The 17,927-nt window shown below is 42.4% G+C and overlaps 1 protein-coding gene across 1 annotated transcript in view; it reads left to right on the top strand.

Annotated features, from left to right (window-relative positions):
- Positions 1-17,927, top strand: part of LOC126212699 (uncharacterized) — a 106,801-nt gene that overhangs the window by 5,682 nt on the left and 83,192 nt on the right. The window contains exons 2-3 of the mRNA XM_049940114.1: positions 4,836-4,928; positions 15,764-15,856. Coding sequence (XP_049796071.1) covers positions 4,908-4,928; positions 15,764-15,856 — 114 coding nt within the window. The 5' untranslated portion in view covers positions 4,836-4,907. The remainder of the gene's footprint in view (positions 1-4,835; positions 4,929-15,763; positions 15,857-17,927) is intronic.

The raw sequence follows: 17,927 nt of genomic DNA, 5'->3' as shown, positions 1-17,927 counted from the left end.
GCATTGTACGTGTGTGGTATCGGTATTGACTGTGCTTTCAGCGGAATATTTTTCAGTGAGTTAAGGATTTTGGTTTTGTTACGTCGACGTTATTGTAGTTTTTTTTCTGTTCGTCACGTGTGAATTTAGGGTAAATTGCTTTTTTTATGTCTTCGGTAGGTATGGATATGACTGACAAGGTCAACAGTTTTCGGTTGTCGGCGATGATGGGGGGACAGTGCATTCTCTCTAATTTCTTCAACTATTCGGATTTTTGGATGAAGTCGTGAAGTGTTCAGTGTGTCGTGAAGAAATGAGGCTTACTAAAGTTCCAGCGTCTCAGACCAGGGACGGCTATATATGGAGATGTAAGGATAACAGGTCAAGGGAAGTGTTCAATTCCAATTTTGTTGGTTTGTTGTGTTTTTTGAGTTCGCGAAGATTGTGGACGTGGTTGTAGTTTTGGGTTTTGTGATTTGGTATAGGTATTTTCTGTTGATCTATATAGGTCAAGGGAAGTGTTCGATTCCAATGTGTGGTTGTGGCTGTGGGTGTTCCTGCATTGGGAGTTGTTGCTGTTGAGCTATATAGGTCAAGGAAAGTGTTCGATTCCAATTTGTTGGGATCGGGAACTGCTGTTGAGCTATATATGTCAAGGGAAGTGTCTGATTCCAGAGGATAGTGAGTTTAGTGGAATTTTGAGTTGTCGTTTTTTTTTTTTTTTGTAGTTTTGTGTGGTTTGGTATTGTGGTGTGTGTCTAAATTTTTTTATACTTACTTTGTCCCCCAACCAGAAAACCCCGATTTCCCACGCTTGTCCTGTTAGTTTCATTTGGTTTTTTGAGGAACATGTGTGTGTTGGTTTTTCAATGTATTTTCGTGTTTGTTGTCATGTTTATGTAATGATGTTGTAGGCGACATATTGGAGTCGTAGTATATGATCGTTTCCACCATATTTGTGACGTCAAGGTTCAAAGCAGATGGGTGGAATCGGACGCTTCTGTATTTCCCTGCAGGTGACACCGTGCTGTTCGCATAGGCACTCACATGGTCATCTGTTGCCATAGCCCACTAAAGCCAAATTTCGATGCACTATCCTAACGGATATGTTATTTGTACATCCCACATTGATTTATGCGCTTATTTCACGCTCGCATCTCGTGGTCGTGCGGTAGCGTTCTCGCTTCCCACGCCCGGGTTCCCGGGTTCGATTCCCGGCAGGGTCAGGGATTTTCTCTGCCTCGTGATGGCTGGGTGTTGTGTGCTGTCCTTAGGTTAGTTAGGTTTAAGTAGTTCATAAGTTCTAGGGGACTTATGACCACAGCAGTTGAGTCCCATAGTGCTCAGAGCCAGCTTATTTCACACAGTGTTTTCTTGTCTGTTAGCAGTGACAGCTCTAAGCAAACACTGCTGCCATCGGTTGTTAAATAAAGGCTGTCAGCTACCGTGTTATCTGCGGTGAGAGGTAATGCATGAAATTTGGTGCTGTGATCACATTCTGGCTGTAGAAAAAATATTTAAATTCAGTTGCCAATTGTTCCCAGTAGTGGACTGATCCTCACAACTACTGATACAAAACTGAAAGAACAGATATTCAGCAATCCATTGGTGGAAAAAAAGTCCATTCCTGTCAAATACACCACTAATGTAATGTTGTGCACTAATGGATTAGTTTCTGACAGATTGTGTATTTTCTCAGTTCATCGGAATGTATGTAAAAAGAACTTACATCTATTTCCAAAACTGGGAATAAATTTATACAGTATTATTTTTTATTATTCTGTTTTTGTGATTTTTCTGGAGGTATTGTTTTTCAATACTAGTTATTTTATCGAACCTGCTGTTGATAATGCCTGTTAGGGATTACAGAAGTAGCTGATTCCACCCGTCTGCTTTGACCCATGACGTCACCAATATGATAGAAACAATAATTCTCAGTGACTCCAATATGGCACCTATGATGTCATTACATAAACAACAACAAACACAAAAATACATACAAAACCAGCAAACACATCTCTCTCTAAAAATATAATCAAACTAATGGGACCAGAGTGGGAAATTGGAGGTTTTTTAGTGGGGGGCAAACTAAATATAAACACATACAGATACACACCACGGTCCCAAAAGACGCAAAATGATGACATAAAAACACCACAAAATTCCCAAATTCCACTACACTTACCACAATATCGACAGGAATCGGGTCACTTCCTTTCACTTACATAGCTCAACCGCAGTTTTTCATACCACAAATTAAGAAACCAACTACTCCAAAAATTATAATCACACAGCAACTATCGATACCACAAAACCGACACCTAAACCAACAAAAATTGGAATTGGACACTTCCGTTGACGTATATAGGTCATCAACAGCAGCTCACGATACCAAAACACACACATCTGCAATGTCACATTGGAATTGGACAATTACCTGGACCTATATAGGTCAACAGCAACTCATGATACCAAAATACACATAACTGCAATGACAAATTGGAATCGGTCACTTCCCATGGCCTATACACCTCAGATACAACTGACGAAACCAAAAAAAATTGAAATCGAGATACATAAATCAACCACAAGTGCCAATATCAAAACATCAGCCACCAACACCTGCAGTTAATAACACCAACCCAACAACACACACGAGCAGTAGACCCAAAGAAACGACTACTTATCATAAAGAAGTTGTGGCACTACACACTAACCCCCAGCCCGCAAATTCTGCTTGCATACTCCGCATTTCACTATCTCCGTCACAAGCCCAAAAAGTTGCGGAAACCTGAATGACTGACAACATGTCATCCGCCATTTCAGCCTGCAGACGCACACTATTATACTTAGAAGTCATATCCACACCTCACAAAAGGAGTCACAAATTGTATTTAATGACTTACCATGCGACAAACAGCAAACTAATAACGTCAAACGACACTGCACTAACATAAACGCAACATAAACTTAATTCTTAACTCACTGACAATAATTTCCATTTTTCTATAACAATAACGACCGATAAATGCACACTTTAAGCACTGACAACGAAATGAACCCGGTAAACAACATAACATGTGGACCATACACACACCACCAGAGGACACCACCAACCACACCAAGACATCTACAAACGAAACTCACTCATAAACTAAACTCCGCACCATCATGACGTCACACAAAACACAACACCCTTACGGGGTCAAAGCTGACGGGGGGATCGGACACTTCCGTTGACCCGCCTGTTGCTACATTCTTCTCTATATAAGAATTCCAGTATACTTTGTTTTTTGATATCAACATTCTCCTCCATTACATTTTACTAATGTTTAAAGTGAAAACGTATTCAATGGTGTCGTCCAAAATGTTGTTAAAAGCATAATTTGGTTTGACTTTATGTTGTCCATTGTTAATCCAACTGAAAAATAAATGAGGAGAAGTTTAATTTCGTGTATCCGCTACACGAAGATTTTTAGACTAAATTAACATTACTTAACTTTGCTGTCATTGTCCACTGTAGGCCTGTCATCAGTTAGGCTCTGGTTTCACTTGCTTGCTAAAGGATTGTTTAGGTTCTGCTTCTGTAATTTGTCAACAAGGTGAACAAAAGTCACAGTTGTTTGCATCAAATTTATTTAATCTTGCTGTAAACCGACATCTAATATCACAGCTTCACATTTACATAGCATTTAATCAACAAACATGTGTCTCCCTTCTCTCCAAGAACTGGGATGCTTACATGCGAGGTGACCGTCATTAACACTCACCAAACATTAACTCGCATACAAAATGACTAGTGATGATTGTGTCCCACTGTAACTCATAGATGTTAAGTTTTTATGGTTTACATTGAAAGATGTGCTTTATAGTTTGGTTATATTTTATAACATTTACATTGCAGAAGTTCTTCAAATTACAGTCCAATGTTTAATTAAAAACTAATAACAAAAGATTTAATTCTTTTCAAACACAAAAGATTTAATTGTTTTCAAATATTTCTCTCAAAGTTAAAGTGAACACATCTTTTCACGTTTGGAAGTATTTTCTTATATTATATTTTAATATATTTGTTCCTAAGTGGAATAATTTTCTATAATTTATTCAGTCGATTTGTGAAGTATTTTTGTGTATCGGGTAATCTGCTCGTCAGAGCGTATCAGGTTCTCAAAGTGTCTGTAAGTATCGAATACTCGGATTGTTTGTGTGTATTACATGTTTGGGTTTGTGTTGAAAATAGGATCATTGACCAGTTCAGTTACAGTTACTGCTTTCATAATAACTGGATAATGGCTAAAACTGGCCATGGTTTTTAAAATCAAATTAGAAGTTTAGTTGGGGCTGTTGTTTTATTCCAAAGAGAATTTACAGCTCATATGAGGTCTTACCAACTGCCTCCTCCTCGCACACCATTCAGTTACGGAAAAGGAGGAACTTGTAGCTATACCAAAAGTACACCTGAAGTGTGGAGCCTGGATGTGGATACGGAACACTGGTGACAGCAAACATGGATAGTATTCAGTATTTCCAACTGGTGTGTGATAGAACATGTGTCTTCACCCGTTGCTTCAATTGCTCATTCCTGTTAACATTTTTCTCAACAGTATCATTAAACTGAATATTGTACCATACAAATTTTAGGCCACTCTTTAAATTAGGTACGTAAATTTCACTTTGAACCCCAATATCCAAAATGGCATTTCTCATTGACATTTTTTGGAGGGCCACCTCCAGAAATCTCAAAAGGAAACAGTCATAAATATCAGAAAGGAAGTACCATAGAGTCTTAATAAACTATGACCAGTATGTGCAAAGATGTATATGCAGTATCACTGATGTTTTTACCTTGTTTTCAGATTCCAAAAGACCCATTACTAGCTGCAAGATTTACAGAGAGAATCAAGGAAGAACCGAGAGTACAAATTGGGATGGCTCTCATTGTGAACTATGTAAGTATTCAATTTACACACATTGTGGGAAAATGTTCAGTTATTGTGCTTGCATTAAAGTTAAGTGCATAGTATGAAGGCAACACATATATTTCCAAGTGCACTCGATAGTGTATGTAAAATATTTATCTCCCAGGGCAACAAAGTCAGGCGAGAAGTCTCTCTAGCAAATAAATGACAATCTACAGGGTTATTACAAATGATTGAAGTGATTTCATAGCTCTACAATAACTTTATTATTTGAGATATTTTCACAGTGCTTTGCACACACATACAAAAACTCAAAAAGTTTTTTTAGGCATTCACAAATGTTCGATATGTGCCCCTTTAGTGATTCGGCAGACATCAAGCCGATAATCGAGTTCCTCCCACACTCGGCGCAGCATGTCCCCATCAATGAGTTCGAAAGCACCGTTGATGCGAGCTCGCAGTTCTGGCACGTTTCTTGGTAGAGGAGGTTTAAACACTGAATCTTTCACATAACCCTACAGAAAGAAATCGCATGGGGTTAAGTCGGGAGAGCGTGGAGGCCGTGACACGAATTGCTGATCGTGATCTCCACCACGACCAATCCATCGGTTTTCCAATCTCCTGTTTAAGAAATGCCGAACATCATGATGGAAGTGCGGTGGAGCACCATCCTGTGGTACGTTTAGCTCCCTGCTTGCTTTATTCGTTGACTTCCGCGGGCTACGCGTGAAACTTGCCCGCACGCGTTCAACCGTTTCTTCGCTCACTGCAGGCCGACCTGTTGATTTCCCCTTATAGAGGCATCCAGAAGCTTTAAACTGCGCGTACCATCGCCGAATAGAGTTAGTGGTTGGTGGATCTTTGTTGAACTTCGTCCTGAAGTGTCGTTGCGCTGTTATGACTGACTGATGTGAGTGCATTTCAAGCACGACATACGCTTTCTCGGCTCCTGTCGCCATTTTGTCTCACTGCGCTCTCGAGCGCTCTGGCGGCAGAAACCTGAAGTGCGGCTTCAGCCGAACAAAACTTCATGAGTTTTTCTACGTATCTGTAGTGTGTCGTGACCATATGTCAATGAATGGAGCTACAGTGAATTTATGAAATCGCTTCAATCATTTGTAATAGCCCTGTATAATTTGCTGATCACCATACAGCAGAAGTGCTGAGTCGCATACAGGCACAACAGAAAGGCTGTCGAAAAGCAAGCTTTCGGCCAACAAGGCCTTCATCGGAAGTAAACATCGGACATGTACACACATGGCCACAGTCTGGTTGCTGAGGCCAGACTCAATCTGTAATTTCCCATTCACTATGCGCCTAGTACTTGCTATTGTAATATTTCTCTGTTCATGTGATACTCAGAAAACCAAATGACCAGTAAGTAGAAAGAACCAGATGCATGTTGCAGGATGGTATGCAAACATATGTATCTGTTTCTTTCTGCAACCAACGATACCTCACACTGATACTCAATTCTTCAGTCATCTGCTGATTAATCTGAGACTACAGTTTTTCTTAGTTTACTTCAGCATGACCAGCTGTATAAAGTGAAGTCCTACCCAAGGAAAGTTATCATGATATACCTGATTGAGAAGACGATTTGGAGCATTATGGGCCATGAAACAAGATAAACTTGTTCTACATCTACATTTATACTCCGCAAGCCACCCAACGGTGTGTGGCGGAGGGCACTTTACGTGCCACTGTCATTACCTCCTTTTCCTGCTCCAGTCGCGTATGGTTCGCGGGAAGAACGACTGCCGGAAAGCCTCCGTGCGCGCTCAAATCTCTCTAATTTTACATTCGTGATCTCTTTGGGAGGTATAAGTAGGGGGAAGCAATATATTCAATATCTCATCCAGAAACGCACCCTCTCAAAACCTGGAGAGCACCTCTCTGCCACTTGAGTTTGCTAAACATCTCCGTAACGCTATCACGCTTACCAAATAACCCTGTGACGAAACGCGCCGCTCTTCCTCGGATCTTCTTTATCTCCTCTGTCAACCCGACCTGGTACGGATCCCACACTGGTGAGCAATACTCAAGTATAGGTCGAACGAGTGTTTTGTAAGCCACCTCCTTTGTTGATGGACTACATTTTCTAAGGACTCTCCCAATGAATCTCAACCTGGCACCCGCCTTACCAACAATTAATTTTATATGATCATTCCACTTCAAATCGTTCCGTACGCATACTCCCAGATATTTTACAGAATTAACTGCTACCAGTGTTTGCTCTGCTATCTCATAATCATACAATAAAGGATCCTTTATTCTATGTATTCGCAATAAGTTACATTTGTCTATGTTAAGGGTCAGTTGCCACTCCCTGCACCAAGTGCCTATCTGCTGCATATCTTCCTGCATTTCGCTACGATTTTCTAATGCTGCAAGTTCTCTGTATACTGCAGCATCATCTGCAAAAAGCCGCACGGGACTTCCGACACTATCTACTAGGTCATTTATATATATTGTGAAAAGCGATGGTCCCATAACAGTCCCCTGTGGCACGCCAGAGGTTACTTTAACGTCTGTAGACGTCTCTCCATTGAGAACAACATGCTGTGTTCTATTTGCTAAAAACTCTTCAATCCAGCCACACAGCTGGTCTGATATTCCGTAGGCTCTTACTTTGTTTATCAGGCGACAGTGCTGAACTGTATCGAACGTCTTCCGGAAGTCAAGGAAAACGGCATCCACCTGGGAGCCTGTATCTAATATTTTCTGGGTCTCATAAACAAATAAAGCGAGTTGGGTCTCTCACGATCACTGTTTCCGGAATCCATGTTGATTCCTACAGAGTAGATTCTGGGTTTCCGGAAATGACATGATACGCAAGCAAAAAACATGTTCTTAAATTCTGCAACAGATCAATGTCAGAGATATAGGTCTATAGTTTTGCGCATCTGCTTGACGACCCTTCTTGAAGACTGGGACTACCTGTGCTCTTTTCCAATCATTTGGAACCTTCCGTTCCTCTCGAGACTTGCAGTACACGGCTGTTAGAAGGGGGGCAAGTTCTGTGACGTACTCTGTGTGGAATCGAATTGGTATCCCGTCAGGTCCAGTGGACTTTCCTCTGTTGAGTAATTTCAGTTTTTTTTATTCCTTGGACACATATTTTGATGTCAGCCATTTTTTCCTTCGTGCGAGGATTTAGAGAAGGAACTGCAGTGTGGTCTTCCGTTGTGAAACAGCTTTGGAAAAAGGTGTTTAGTATTTCAGCTTTACGCGTGTCATCCTCTGTTCCAATGCCATTATCATCCCAGAGTGTCAGGATATGCTGTTTCGATCCACTTACTGATTTAACGTAAGACCAGAACTTCCTAGGATTTTCTGTCAAGTCGGTACATAGAATTTTACTTTCGAATTCACTAAACGCTTCACGCATAGCCCTCCTTACGCTAACTTTGACATAGTTTAGCTTCTGTTTATCTGAGAGATTTTGGCTGCATTTAAACTTGCAATGAAGCTCTCTTTTTGCTTTCACAGTAGTTTCCTAATTTTGTTGTTGAACCACAGTGGGTTTTTCCCGTCCCTCACAGTTTTACTCAGCACATACCTGCCTAAAATGCATTTTACGATTGCCTTGAACTTTTTCCATAAACACTCAACATTGTCAGTGTCGGTTAAGACAATTGATGCTTATTGCACTGGTGATGACAAATCATTGTCCACTAAATTAGGTTTCTGGGAACAGGAGGAGAAAAGAAATGGGGTCATCAAAACCACATTTGTTAGTTTTACTTAGACAGATATTACATACATCACCAGCAGACATCAGTTTTGACAATTCTGCTACTAGAGATATCATTGAAACCAGTTTTACTTCCATAAGTGCTTCTTTACAGATACAAAAGTATGTGACCTTACAAATTCAGTTCTGATAAAATTAAATAAGGATGTTTTCTTTCAAGGCATTTTCTGTGACCTAGCCACAGGAATAAGGCTAAATTTGTACTGGGGAAACATTAAATATGGTGTCCAGCAAGTTTTGGTTCTTAGCCCTCTCCTCTTTTTGCCGTACATAAATGATTTATCCAGGTATTGCAGACCTCTTTGAAAACTATTTGTCCTGATGACACAATTGATTGATAAACAAGCCAAACACACCAATACCATACCATGGCAGGAGAACAATGCACCTGGTTTACATCTGGTAAACAGCAAATAGCTTAAACAGCTCATGTTATACAGTTAGATATAAACAAACATTAATGACAGGTGTCTGAAGTAGTGATGAGGGGGTACAAACTAAATGAAACTCCATGTGTGGGATTCTTAGTCACCTATCCCCCAGGGGCCTCACAGTTCTGTTGTGAGCTCATACGAGGCGCGCATGGGTTGCCGAGCTTTTGCAGCCCATTCTTTCTTCCCGGGCTTTATTTCCTTCCCTATGCCCCTCCCTATCCATTGTCACTCCTTCCCTGCAGCCCCTCCTTCCTCTTTATTGTTGTTCATACTTAAGTTGAGCTGACTATCTGCCTGGTTTCCTGTATTCCTAGCAGTTTTATTCCCTTTCATCCTTCCTTTCTGGTGTTTCTTGTACCCCTTTGGACTTCGACCTCCACTTCTAAATTTTCTTTCCGTTGTTGTTGTTGTGGTCTTCAGTACTGAGACTGGTTTGATGCAGCTCTCCACGCTACTCAATCCTGTGCAAGCTTCTTCATCTCCCAGTACCTACTGCATGCAACCTACATCCTTCTGAATCTGCTTAGTGTATTCATCGCTTGGTCTCCCTCTTCGATTTTTACTCTCCACGCTGCCCTCCAATACTAAATTGGTGATCCCTTGATGCCTCACAACATGTCCTACCAACCGGTCCCTACTTCTAGTCAAGTTGTGCCACAAGCTCCTCTCCTCCCCAATTCTATTCAGTACCTCCTCATTAGTTATGTGATCTACCCATCTAATCTTCAGCATTCTTCTGTAGCACCACATTTCGAAAGCTTCTATTCTCTTCTTGTCTAAACTATTTATCATCCACGTTTCACTTCCATACATGGCTACACTCCATACAAATACTTTCAGAAACGACTTCCTGACATATAAATCTATACTCGATGTTAACAAATTTTTCTTCTTCAGAAACGCTTTCCTTGCCATTGCCAGTCTACATTTTATATCATCTCTACTTTGACCATCATCAGTTATTTTGCTCCTTTACTACTTTAAATGTCTCATTTCTTAATCTAATTCCCTCAGCATCACCCGACTTAATTAGACTACATTCCATTATCCTTGTTTTGCTTTTGTTGGTGTTCATCTTATATCCTCCTTTCAAGACAGTGTCCATTCCGTTCAACTGCTCTTACAAGTCCTTTGTTGTCTCTGATAGAATTACAATGTCATCGGCAAACCTCAAAGTTTGTATTTCTTCTCCTTGTATTTTAATACCTACTCCGAACTTTTCTTTTGATTCCTTTACTGCTTGCTCAATATACAGATTCAATAACATCGGGGATAGGCTACAGCCCTGTCTCACTCCCTTCCCAACGACTGCTTCCCTTTCGTGTCCCTCGACTCTTATAACTGCCATCTGGTTTCTGTACAAATTGTAAATAGCCTTTCACTCCTTGTATTTTACCCCTGCCACTTTCAAAATTTGAAAGAGAGTATTCCAGTCAACACTGTCAAAAGCTTTCTCCAAGTCTACAAATGCTAGAAACGTAGGCTTGCCTTTCCTTAATCTAGCTTCTAAGATAAGTCGTAGGGTCAGTATTGCCTCATGTGTTCCAATATTTCTACGGAATCCAAACTGATCTTCCCCGAGGTCGGTTTCTACTAGTTTCTCCATTCGTCTGTAAAGAATTTGCGTTAGTATTTTGCAGCCGTGACTTATTAAACTGACAGTTCGGTAATTTTCGCATCTGTCAACACCTGCTTTCTTTGGGATTATTATATTCTTCTTGAAGTCTGAGGGTATTTCGCCTGTCTCATACATCTTGCTCACCAGATGGTAGAGTTTTGTCAGGGCTGGCTCTTCCGAGGCTATCAGTAGTTCTAATGGAATGTTGTCTACTCCCGGGGCCTTGTTTCGACTCATGTCTTTCAGTGCTCTGTCAAATTCTTCACGCAGTATCATATCTCCCATTTCATCTTGATCTACATCCTCTTCCATTTCCATAATATTGTCCTCAAGTACATCGCCCTTATATAGACCCTCTATATACTCCTTCCATCTTTCTGCTTTCCCTTCTTTGCTTAGAACTGGGTTTCCACCTCAGCTCTTGATATTCATGCAAGTGGTTCTCTTTTCTCCAAAGGTCTCTTCAATTTTCCTGTAGGCAGTATCTATCTTACCCCTAGTGAGATAAGCCTCTACATCCTTATATTTGTCCTCTAACCATCCCTGCTTGGTCATTTTGCACTTCCAGTCGATGTTAACTATTTCGGGAAAAATCCCTATCTAGTGTCCGTGGCACGGATTCCGCTCCCCCCTTCCTTCCCCCTGTCCTTTCACTCTGCCTCACTAGACCAGCAGCATAATGTAGCCAGTCCATGTGATGGGGCCGTTATGTAGGCCTTCGCATCTGGCTCAGCGCCCTGACAACACAGGGATGGCACTTCTGAGCTGTTGCCTCCCTGTGGATCCCAGGGGATGGTTGCTTGTCATTCTGCGGCATTGGAACTTCTGGTGCTGTGGCTGTGTGGTGCACACAGGAAGAGGTGCTGATTGGAGAGGGTGGTATCGGGACAGATGCTAAGTGCATGAAACGTATCAAGCTCCAAAAAACTGTCCATTCTTCTACGGTCGGGTCTTCTGTTGGTAATGGATCATTTAATGCTTCCCTTCCCTTCCCTTGCTACATCCTGGGAGGAAAGCCAGGCTCACCAGCTTGGGGTGAAACACTTTTCCTGCTACGTAGTCTGCACTAGCATGGATGGGGACACCTTCACCATCACAGAGCCGTAGTAGTTGTGGAAAATATCAAAGAGAAGTGTAGTGAAGTGGAGTCCCTTAGTAAGGTGCAGTCAGTTTACTGTTGATCCCTTTGTGCTTTTGATCATCTTGGCAATGTCCTGGTGTCCGTTCCTCCTGACCAGTCTTTGAATGTGGTTCAGAGTGCCATTCTTCATAGGGACCACATCCTTCAAACTGATGAACTCCGGGGTGTTCATTTAATTCGACGTGTACAGAAATGTCGTAAAACAACTGTACCGATACCGACTCACATGAAGCCGTATGTCCCACCACCTTTGCGGTGCTTTTGGTGCTTGCATAGTGGGCACACATTTTCCCGATGTATGGCACTCAATGAGGGGAGCCCCCAGTGCACCGCCACCCATGTGTGTTAATTGTCTCGCCCGTCACTCTCCATGCTCACCAGATTTCCCGTCTTTTAAGAAGGGAAAGAAAATGCAGGAGTGAAGTCTCTTGATCATTTATCTTACATTGAAGCTCGTCAAAAATATGACAGCCTTCTCCCTGTGTTGATGACTTCTACCTTTGTTTCATTCCTTCCTCCTCCCTCTTCCTTATCCTAGTCCAGCCCCCCTCTCCTCTCCCCCTCCCTGCAGTTCCTGCACCCCCCCCCCCCCCCTAATGCCCTCTGTGTCCCGCCCCTTCTCTCTGGTTCTGGAGAAGTGCGCCCCTTCTTCGGCCCTCGCGAGACCACTTCTCCTCGTGTCTCTCAGCCTGGAGGCCTGCTACTACAACTCGGGCACTGGACACAGTCTGTGCACCCCGCCCTCCTTGATTTATAAAAGAGAGGAAGAAGGAACTACCGTCGCCTCCCAAAGTTACACTCCGTTACTGCGTTTTACTGGGTAGCTCGTGTCGTTCTCCAGGAATCTCATTTTAGTAATGCTCACTCACCAACATTTCGTTGGTTCCGTGTGTTGTCGGAACCAGGTCAGCCCTATGAGGGCTTCCACTGGTGTCTGCACATTGGCTTGTGCAGATATTGTCAGTTCATGGATCCCTCATTGTACCTTATTGAAAGCTGTTGCCGTCCAGGTCCACTTGGACTATGTTACGATTTGCAATCTTTGTCTCCCCCCTTACAGGGCACCTACATCCAATGCCCTATCTGCCCTCCAGCAATTCCCCCCCCCCCTCTCCTCCTCCTCCTCCTCCTCCTCGATGTTCTTAATACCCGTCACCTGTTGTGGGGCAGTGCTTTTTCACCTATTCATGCCTCCTCATTGTCCAATTCTTTGCAGAAAATGGTGGTTCCCCTACTCCTTTTGTTGCTGTTGATCTTTCACTCACTTTCCCTCCGTTCTTTTTTCCTTACACTGGTCACCACTCTGGCGTCTGTGATAGTGACTGCATTTTATTTGCTGACCAGCGGACTGCAGCGGATTTGCCAGCGGATCTGCAGTCTATTGTATGCAATGCTCAAATGAATGTGGTTCAGGTTTTAAAGTTCTGTGAATTGTCCCACATTTTTAACAAGATTTTGGGGAGATATTTTTAATGTGTCAATGGGGTGGCTGGCTCACCCAAATTTTTTCGTAAGTGGTCAGCCAGTGTCATTTCCCTGTGCTGTTCTTTTAGCTCTTTTGTGGTTTTGTTTTGCCTCTTTTACTTTCTTGATTAGCTATCTTGCCTCCTCATTGGTTTTAATGCATGCGAGAGTGCCTGTGCGATAGTCATTGTGTGATCGTTTCGTGTGTATTCGTGTACGACAGTTTTCGTTTGTTTTCATCGATGCCAGGGTGCTGATAACCTCGCTGTTGGGCGCCCATACGTTCCAAAAAAAAAAAAAAAAAAAAAAAAAAAAACACACACACACACACCAATTCCCATTGATTCTCTTGTTCCCTTCCTGCCTCATGATGATCAGGTAACCCCACTGGGTATTCCACCATGCTGATCGGCCTTAATATACCTCATAGGTCGGGTCGCCACCTTTTTTCTTTTGTCAGGTTGTAATGATGGAGTCGCCCATGATCTGTCCAGTAAGATAATCAACATTGCCATTTCCCACTTGACAGGCCCCGTTTGCTGTTGGCCTGTTCCGAGGTGGAGCTCGGCCATTGCCACCGCTATCCGCAATCGTCGTCGTGCCTTGCAACATCTCATGCGGCACCTGTCCTCTGCCGGTCTTATTATGTTTAAATATCTTCACACCAAAACCCGTTCCTTAATCAAACAGAGCAAGTGGGTGTGTTGGGAACACTTTCTCTTCTCTAGGTGGTTCTGTCCCTTCATCACTCGTGTGTGTTCTACACACCACACCCTCCAAGGTTGTCTGTGGCAGTCATAAATTCCGGGCCTTGCCCCTCCAGGTGGCCTGTGTAGAGATCCATCGGTTTTCATTGAACACCCTTGACCCATTTTGCAATGGCATCGATGTCGGCCTGGTATCCAGCTGCCTTCCGGACTGAAGCTTTGTACATTTGTTTTACCTCTTGTCAAGCAGAATCCTCCAGCGTACACTTTACTGAATGCGAGCTGCTTCTGGTTTCCTCTTCTTTCCACGATTCATCTCCTGGCCCTGAATCCATCCATAACCAATTGCTTCAACACCTCAGCCCTTCGCAGTGCCAAAACCACCGCCAGGTGTTGAACCACATTTGCCTCCAAGGCATCTTCCCCTCTCAGTGGAGAGACACTGTTCTGGTTCCAGTCCATAAGCCCGCCAAGGATCCGCTTGCCTCGATAGTGAGCGACCAGTCAGCCCCTGGCCAATGCTCCCTGTAATTTACTAGAACAGATGGCGGCTCATCGACTCACTCGTGACTTCGAATCTCAGGACCTTCTGTCTCGTTGTTGGTGTGGCTTTCAGTAGGGACGGTCTCCAATCGATCATCTGCTTCAATTGGAAACCACAGTTCGGCAGGCCTTTTCCCAGCCCCCATCATCTTGTCACAGTTTTTTTTTTTTTTATCCTAATAAGATCTATTACAAAGCTTGCCGCCATCATATCCACAAGTGGGGCCCTCTTTTGATTTTTATTCAGAAGCTCCCGTCACACATGTCATATTCAGAGTTTGGGTTGGCAACTTTTTCTATACAAAGGGAATAGAAAATAATAGTTGTCCTATCACATTTCCCTGGGGCAGTCCTGACGATACTCTTGTCTCTGATAACACTCGCCATCGAGGACAACATACTGGGTTCTATTACTTAAGAAGTCGTCGAGCCACTCACATATCTGGTAATATATTCCTATTCTCATACCTGTGTTAACAGTCTGCACTGGGGCGCTGTGCCGAGTGCTTTCCGGAAATTAGGAATATTGAATCTACCTGTTGGCCTCTATCCGCAATTTGTGGGGTATCGTGTAGGGAAAAGGAAAACTGAGGTTTACACAAGCAGTGCTTTCTAAATCCCTACTGATTTGGGGACAGAAGCTTTTCTGTATCGAGGAAATTTATTATATTCGAAGTTAGACTATTTTCAAGAATTGTGCAGCATACTAACATCTGTAATTTTCTGGATCTGCTTTTTTACTTTTCATCTATACAGGAGTCAAATGCATTTCTTTTCTTGTCAGTTGTGACTTTGCACAGGGTGAGAGACTTGTGATAAATGCAAATTAAGTAAGGGGTAGGCACATACAAGACTGGGAGCATGTTTTTCTCTCTCTCTCTCTCTCTCTCTCTCTCTCTCTCTGTGTGTGTGTGTGTGTGTGTGTGTGTGTGTGGGGCATGTTTCTCTCTCTCTCTCTCTCTCTCTCTCTCTCTCTCTCTCTCTGTGTGTGTGTGTGTGTGTGTGTGTGTGTGTGTGTGTGTGTGTGTGTGCGCGCGCGCGCGCGCGCGCGCACTGATATAACAGTTAACACTGATATAACTTTAATGATCTTATTTCTTTTCATCTTGTTTTACCCCCTGTTCATTCTGCCACCCAGTGACCACCCGACTTCAAGCTGAGAGATGTTGCAAATATACCTCTATTTCACCCTTTTTTTCAGGTTCCCGAAGACCCATCAGCTGTTTCAGAATGTGCCAACAAGATTAAGGAAGAGCCGAAAGAAAGGGGTGAACAGGATAGAGCAGAGGCTGCTGTAAGTACTTTTGCTGTACCATGCACTGTACTGCAAGGTAGACCACTAGGTTTTAGAAAAGTTGTGCTAAAATGATTCTTCGTTCCTCCACAGCAGTAAAGAAGAAAGAAAGAAAAAAAAAAGAATGGCAAAGAGTAAATGTCTGTTCTGTGCCATAGCTTCTAAATAAAAATATGGCATTTCAGTGTTTGATCGCTATTTTTTTTTTATTTTTTTTATTTTCTGTGACCGGTTTCAGGCTAGCTGCTGTTATGACAGCAAACTGATAGTTCTGTACTGACAAGTTACTCTGTAACTGCAATATATGATCTGAAGATGGACAGCTAGCCTGAAACTGGTCATTGAAAATAAAAAATTGTGATCAAAGTCTGAAATGCCATATTTTTATTTAAATAACAATCGCGGAAACCCCATTAAGACAATCGTGTCTAGTTTTGACAGCTTCTAAAGTTGTTAAATTTCTTTTTGGAAGATTCTCGTTAGTAAAAAGCATTTATTGCAATTCAGAATACCTGCAGAGCCAAAAGACAATGAAACATATTGTGTGTTAACCGCATGACCGACAGATTTTTTGAAAATCTGTTTGGAAGTTTGAAAAGCTTCACAAGTAGCAGAGATAACAGCAGTGCTCGTTGTACATTGACTTTAATTTTTTTCATGACAGTTGGCTCTTGAGTGTACTCTTGTAAATATACTGAGGTGACAAGTCATGGGGTCTCCTTTTGCCCGGTGTGGTCCAGCCAATAAGCCATTGGAAGTCCCCTACAGAAATATTGAACCGTGATGTTTTTATGGCTATCCATAATTGCGAAGGTGTTGACAATTCAGGATATTGTGTGTGAACTGACATCTCGATAATGTCCCATAAATGTTGGATGGTATTCATGTCGGGCAATGTGGGTGGCCAATCATTCACTCGAATTTTCAAGAATGTTCTTCGAACCAGTCGTAAACAATTGTTGTCCGGTGACATGACATTGCTGTTTGGGAACATAAAGCCTGTGAATTGCTGCAAGTGGCCTCCAAGTAGGCAACCATAACCGTTTCCAGGCAATGTTCAGTTCAGTTGGACCAGATGGTCCAGTCCATTCCATGTAAACTTAGCCCACACGATTATGGAGCCACCACCGAGTCTGTTTGACAATGTGAGATCATATCTTTGTGGGCTCTCTGCCACACTCGAATCCTACCATCAGCTCTTTCCAACTGAAATTGGAGCTCAACTGACCGAGCCACAACTTTACAATCATCTTGAGATCCAATCGATACAGTCATGAGCCCACAACAAGCACTGCAGGCAATGCCAAGCTGTTAGCAAAGGCACTTGCATTGGTCATCAGCTGTCATAGCCTGTTGTTGTTGTGATCTTCAGTCCAGAGACTGGTTTGATTGAGCTCTCCATGCTACTCTATCCTGTGCAAACTTCATCATCTCCCAGTACCTACTGCAACCTACACCCTTCTGAATCTACTTAGTGTATTCATCTCATGGTCCCCCTCTACAGTTTTTACCGTCCATGCTGCCTTCCAACACTAAATTTGTGATCCTTTGATGCTTCGGAACATGTCCTACCAACCAGTCCTTTCTTCTAGTCAAGTTGTGCCATAAATTCCTCTTCTCCCCATTTCTATTCAGTACCACCTCATTAGTTACATGATCTACCCACCTAATCTTCAGCATTCTTCTGTAGCACCACATTTCAAAAGCTTCTATTCTCTTCTTGTCTAAACTAGTCATCGTCCATGTTTCACTTCCATACACGGCTACACTCCACACAAATACTTTCAGAAACGACTTCCTGACACTTAAATCTATACTCGATGTTAACAAATTTCTTTGCTTCAGAAACGCTTTCCTTGCCATTGCCAGTCTAAATTTTATATCCTCTCTACTTCAACCATCATGAGTTATTTTGCTCCCCAAATAGCAAAACTCATCTACTACTGTAAGTGTCTCATTTTCTAATCTAATTTCCTCAGCATCACCCGATTTAATTCGACTACATTCCATTATTTTCGTTTTGCTTTTGTTGATGTTCATCTTATACCCTCCTTTCGAGACACTGTCCGTT

Source organism: Schistocerca nitens, chromosome 11 (assembly GCF_023898315.1).
Source record: "Schistocerca nitens isolate TAMUIC-IGC-003100 chromosome 11, iqSchNite1.1, whole genome shotgun sequence".
NCBI lineage: Eukaryota > Metazoa > Arthropoda > Insecta > Orthoptera > Acrididae > Schistocerca > Schistocerca nitens.
This window is presented reverse-complemented; position numbering and strand designations above follow the sequence as displayed.